Below are 5921 nucleotides of genomic sequence, written 5' to 3'. Positions count from 1 at the left end.
CACCAGTGACTCTGAGAAAGGCTCACAAAAACATATTACCTTTAAAGATCCAATTGAATTTTGTTAAGACAGAGAGAGTTGTTATTAACAGGGTAGAGAGGTTTGTGAAATTTAAATTTAGAACCAGTTTGCGGAGAGGCGTACTTCAATCCAAGGAATAAGATTATGGAATAATCTGGAGAGTGATGTGAAAAACACCAGATCATTGTTTATGTTTAAGAGAGTTATCAAAGTTGGTTTGTTAAAGAAATATAAAATAGCGTAATATCTGTATGGATTTTTGCTCGAGAAGGAGTTGTTTTTTGTTTTTTTGTATTTTACTGTTTGAATTGATTTTTGGACAGGGGCAGACAGTACAAAACTTTTCTTCTGCTGCCTTTCTTCAGTGTGCATTGCCAATGCGATGCACACTATTGTGATTCGTTTCCCATCCAAGTCATCTCCACTTTGCCACGCTTCTCCTGCTGCATACTTTGTCCTACAGCTGCCATTGTAATTTAAATCTGTAAAGCTCCTGTGCCGAATAATTGCTATGCCTTTTGGTGCCTGTACAACCTATAGTTTTTGAAATATTAATGTTTAAAATCAAATAATGGGAGTCAATGGAGCCTTGTATTAGTCCAATACTGCCCCATGCTGTATCTACTCAGTACTGCACCATAGTTTAATAATATTTAAACTCAGTAGTTCAGTGTTTACAATACAAACATGATTTTATTTTGATATTTCACTAAAATATTGTCCTAATATTCCTTTATTGTTGTAATATATTGCAGTTCAGTGTCAACAATTGCATTGACAATATGGCCTCTTTCAGCACACATACAAACCTAACACTGGGGGTGACTACTGCAACAGCTCCTGTCTCATGGTGAACACTATGGGCTTTCATGTGGGAGATCGGGGTTTAATCCCAGCCATAAACAAAATATTTCATTAAAACTACATATTTTCTGATTGTCATATTCTCACACATTTACCCTCATTACAAACAACTGCTGACATGGCAGGCACAAGCTGGTACTTGATTAGCAAACACATTTCAACTTGGTCACAGTTCAAGCTGCAGGCAAGGCAATGCACACTTTTTACATTGTAAAAACTCATGTCTAGTTTTATTTGTGATTTGTATTTTTTTAAGTGCATATAGAATTTATTTTGTTTTTCATAGGAGAAATTAATTTATTTATCATTATTTTACCAGGCAAGTCCCGTTGAGATCACAGATCTCTTTTTCAAGGGATGCCTGGGCCTGAAGGCAACCTATTGTATGTTTTGGGGAAAACCGGAGTACCTGGAGAAAACCCACGCAAACACGAGGAGAACATACAAACTCCACACAGAAATATTAAAAATTCATAAACTTTACAAATGAACAAAATTTAATATGACCAATTTTAACAGCAATAAAAAGTAGAATCAGAGGCATTTTATTACTGATACATAATTTAATTAGAAAAGTATCAAAAACAAAACATAACAGGTGAAAGAGGAAGAACACGACAGCATCAGTGCAGGCCTGACACTTTACAGTTTGATCGTTCAGGTTTGGTTGCTCCAACAGGTGAGCAGCTACAGAAAATCAAATAAAACCCTTCAGCTGAAAGAATCAGGCACAATAAAGTCAAACTCTGGAGATCAGGGCRTTCCAGGTGCTGCTCATCACGAACATCAGCTTCACGAAGACAAGACATTATTCTGAATTCCCTTTTAGCAACGCRAGTGGAAATACTAGTTTTAATTCAAGGATTAAATCTTGAAAACATTTGCTCCAGTTTCTTCATCTCCTTTCAGGAAACCATTGAAATTCTCCAAACTAAAACTGTGGTCAGAGCTGAGGAGAATATTTTCAGTTTTAACAGAAAAAAAAAAAAAACGTACCAAAACATTTGTAAACCAACACTTTTACAGAGGCTGTAAAAAGTCAAACTTTACACAAATAAGCAGATCTACATGAAATAATACATTGTTTTAGACAGTTCTGACCCTGCGTTAGGAAGAAAAGCAAGTTATTTGTTGGCGTGTGGGAATACATCCCTGCCTTTAACGAGTAGCAGCAAAAAACCCAAAGTCTACAGCCGGCGTAGGTCCTGAGTGAGCAGCAGCCGTTCGACACGTGGAGAGGACAGCAGGTCAGCACTTTAATAAATACTCTACATTTTCAGACACGAAACACAAATGTTTTTCTTTTACACAGTAAATGCAGCTAAAATACTCATTCAGGTCAGCCGGTTTGGATGTTATCAGTCCATTAAATGGACGTTATTAGCGGTTATCAGTCCCATAGAATGGCTTCAGACTGTGCCGACAGTGCCCCCTAGTGGTTACCAGTGCCATATACATTGGAATGCAACAATCTGCTGCCGGAGTCTGGTCTACTTTATCGTAGCCCGTGTCATTTTCTCTAAAATTAACCTTAACCAGTTTTATGCCTCATTAACCAGCTGACAGTCTGAAGCCATTCTATGGGACTGATAACCTGCTAGGGGGCATAGTTGGGACAGTCTGAAGCCATTCTATGGGACTGATAACGGTTAATAACGTCCATTTAATGGATGATAACATCTGAAGCGGGTGTTCAGATCACACACACAAAAATCACACTTTGTGGCATAACAACAAATATTCAAATCAAACTGGTTTTGTTTGGTTTCAGTGCTTTAGCTTTTCTTGGCCCGGGACTGTTTGTAATGTTTCTGACGCAAACAGAAAACAGGTGCGGTTCGGGATTTCGGAGCTTCCGGGACRACACTCTGGACCAAAGTTTTTTAGCAGCTTTGTGGACCGTGGCGTCTCCGGAGGACAAAGTCTGAGGAGGTGGGTCATAGGGGAGCCGAGCAGTGGATGTCGTCGAGGGTGAGGAGTCCCAGCGGGGCCACTGTGGAGGTAGATGATGATGAAGAGGAGGAGGAGGAGGAGGTGAGGGAGTGGAGCTGCAAGGAGCTCTCCTTGATGTGCTGGATGAAGAGCTTCCGCTCGTCCTCGGGGGTCTGGCCGTTCTGGGCTCGGACGATGCAGGTGGGCCGGTGCAGGTTCAGCATGTAGACCAGCTGCTGCTTCTGCTGCTTCAGCTCCTCGATCTGAGCCTTCAGGTCTGCGTTCACGCTCTCCAGCTTCTCCGACTCCTGGAGACACGAGGTCAAAGGTCAACAAGTCAGTTTTACTTCAGTTTATTCATTTAAAACAAAAAAATTATACACATTAAAAAACAAAAAAATATACAAATCAAATTGAAATGAAAGGAGGCAGAAAGAAGAAAAAAATCTTATATCTGCCCCTTTTTTCCATAATTAAATTTAAGCAATAATAATCAAGAACACAAACAAAACTAGATATGGGTTTTTACGATGTAAAAACAAGTGTGCATTGCCTTGTAGCATGTTATTACAGCATGGCTTTGCCTGCAGCATTGGACTTGCAGAATGAACTGTGACCAAGTTTAAATGTGTTTTCTACACCAGCTTGTGCTTGTCAAGTCAGCAGGTGTTTGTAATGAGGGTAATTGTGTGAACATRTGAAGTTTGTAGAGATTTTCTGTTAAAGTTGTTGTTGCTGGGTTTCAAACCCTGATCTCCCACATGAAAGCCCATGGCACTAACCATGAGACCATTGGTGCTGTGGCAGAGAACCCTGCCAGGGGTTGGTTTGTATGTGTGCAGAAAGAAGCCACATCGCCAATGTAATAGTTGTCACCAATTTGAAATATATTACAACAATAAAGCAATATAAGGACAATATTATAGTAAAACATCAAAATACAATCATATTAGTATTGTAAACACTGAACTATTGAGATTAAACATTACTGCATTACTGGGTAGATACAGCAGGGGCAGTATTTGACCAATACAAGGCTCCATTGACTCCCATTATATGATTTTAAACATTAATATTTCAAAAACTATAAGTTGTACAGGCACCAAAAGGCATAGCCATCATTTGGCACAGGAGCTTTACAAATATAAATTTCAATGGCAGCTCTAGGACAAAGTATGCAGGAGGAGAAGTGTGCCAAAATGGAGATGACTTGGATGAGAAACGAATCACAATAGTGTGCATTGCATTGGCAATGAACACTGATAAATAAATAAAAAACATTAAATTTCATTCTCAAACAACAACTTAGATATACATTGTACAGTTTCATATTTCTTTAACAAACTTATATTTATCTTTCTCTTAAAAACACATTGAACTGGCATTTTTATAATCACTTTCCAGATTATTCCACAATCTTATTCCTTAAACCGAAGTACATCGATCCTTCAAGTTTGTTCGAATTCTGGGTTTCACAAAAATCTTAAGTCCTTTAAGATAAGAACTTACAACTTAACAAAATATAACTGGATGTTTAAAAGGTCACATTTTTTTAATGAGCCTTATAATCTGCAAAATATTAAAAATCAACCAACTCATAAAATTTTAATAATTTTAATTTACAAAATAATATATTTGAAGGGTGACTGTAATGTTTTCTGGTGATAATTCTGACGTCTCTTTTCTGTAAAATAAAAATAGGATTTGTGATTGTTTTACGTGCTTTACCCCAGACTTCAACACAGTAAATCAAGTGAGGAACAATTGTTGTATTATATAATATAAAACAGAGCTTTATCATTGGATAACTCCCTTACTTTATACAGTACTGCAACAGATTTAGCTATTTTTGTTCTTAAGTAATTCACATTTTCTCTCCATGTCAATGATAATGCCCAAAAACTTTATCTCACTGACTCTACTAATCTCAACACCATCAACTTTAAATGGAAAATCAATAATTTTCTTTCTATTACTGAAAATCACGTATTTAGTTTTATCCAAGTTTGACGACAATTTGTTGTTTGAACCATGTTTGTATTTTTACAAATTCTGTTTGTATCCTTTCCAACATCCGTTCAATATCCCTACCCAAACAAAAAAAAAAAATGTAGTGTCATCAGCAAACAGAACACACTTTAACAACTCTCATACAAAATAAACAGCTTTGGTCCAAGTACAGAACCATGAGGAACTCCACATGTGATGTTACCGAGTTCAGATCTTATGAAGATGTGGCGCCTGTTTTATCTTAATAAAAATGATTTGATTTAAACAATTTATTTACCATCTGCAGGGACTCGGTCTTCTCCTTCTTCTTGTTGCGGCACTTCGCAGCTGCGATTTTATTTCTCTCTCTTCTCCTCTTTTTCCTCTCGTGCTCCTCTGGTGTCAACTTTAAAATTAAAAAAATAAAAGTGTCAACACAAACCCAGCTAACAGATTCTAAATACACACCGTCCCGAGTCCACCTCACCTCTCTTTTGAGCCCGGCCCGGCTCAAGGGTCTCTCGTAGGCCCGGTCCGAGCTGGAGCTGGCCCCGTCGGAGCTGACGTCGGCGCTGAGCCCGTTGGACAGGCGCTTGGTTTGGATGGCCAGACGCAGCTCCTCCTTCACGATGGGYGTGAAGCTGGCGAAGTCGTCCAGGGTGAGCGAGCCCGGCGGGGACAGGCAGGGCACCAGGGCCGAGCAGCTGATGTCGGCCAGAGACGGACCTGGATGTTGCAGCATCATTCTGGGGAAGAAAAAAAAACCCGCTGACTCGTCAATTCATGCTCAGCAAAACATGTGAGGTCTCTATAAGTGTAATTAAAATGACAGAAATAAGCTTTATTATCACAACTATAGATTATCTGTCAGGAAGTGATGTTAGAAAAGTTTGATCAGTTTCTGCTGAGTAATAATGACTCCAGGTTAAAGTGATGAGAAACAAACAGAACTAAATGTCAGCTTATGTAAGATATTATTTCTGTTCCAAGAATCAAACAAAGACTAAATACCTGAAGTCAAGGAAGTGATAAAAAACAATAAAAGGAGCTGTTTGTTGTGCAAACAGGTGGAGATTAACGACTGACAGCTCCATGGAAAATCATCATCATAATAA

At 38.6% G+C, this 5921-nt stretch overlaps 1 protein-coding gene across 1 annotated transcript in view; it reads right to left on the bottom strand.

The window, feature by feature from the left end:
* Positions 1 to 2528: 2528 nt before the first annotated feature.
* Positions 2529 to 5921, bottom strand: part of atf3 (activating transcription factor 3) — a 3960-nt gene continuing 567 nt past the window's right edge. The window contains exons 2-4 of the mRNA XM_014030641.1: positions 5294 to 5552; positions 5105 to 5212; positions 2529 to 3125 (exon numbers count right to left, since the gene is read on the bottom strand). Of these exons, the coding sequence (XP_013886095.1) occupies positions 2823 to 3125; positions 5105 to 5212; positions 5294 to 5551 (669 nt within the window). The 5' untranslated portion in view covers position 5552 and the 3' untranslated portion in view covers positions 2529 to 2822. The remainder of the gene's footprint in view (positions 3126 to 5104; positions 5213 to 5293; positions 5553 to 5921) is intronic.

This window comes from Austrofundulus limnaeus, unplaced genomic scaffold (genome assembly GCF_001266775.1).
Source record: "Austrofundulus limnaeus strain Quisiro unplaced genomic scaffold, Austrofundulus_limnaeus-1.0 Scaffold1093, whole genome shotgun sequence".
Taxonomy (NCBI): domain Eukaryota; kingdom Metazoa; phylum Chordata; class Actinopteri; order Cyprinodontiformes; family Rivulidae; genus Austrofundulus; species Austrofundulus limnaeus.
The sequence above is the reverse complement of the archived record's forward strand: the minus strand, read 5'-3'. Positions and strand labels throughout refer to the sequence as shown.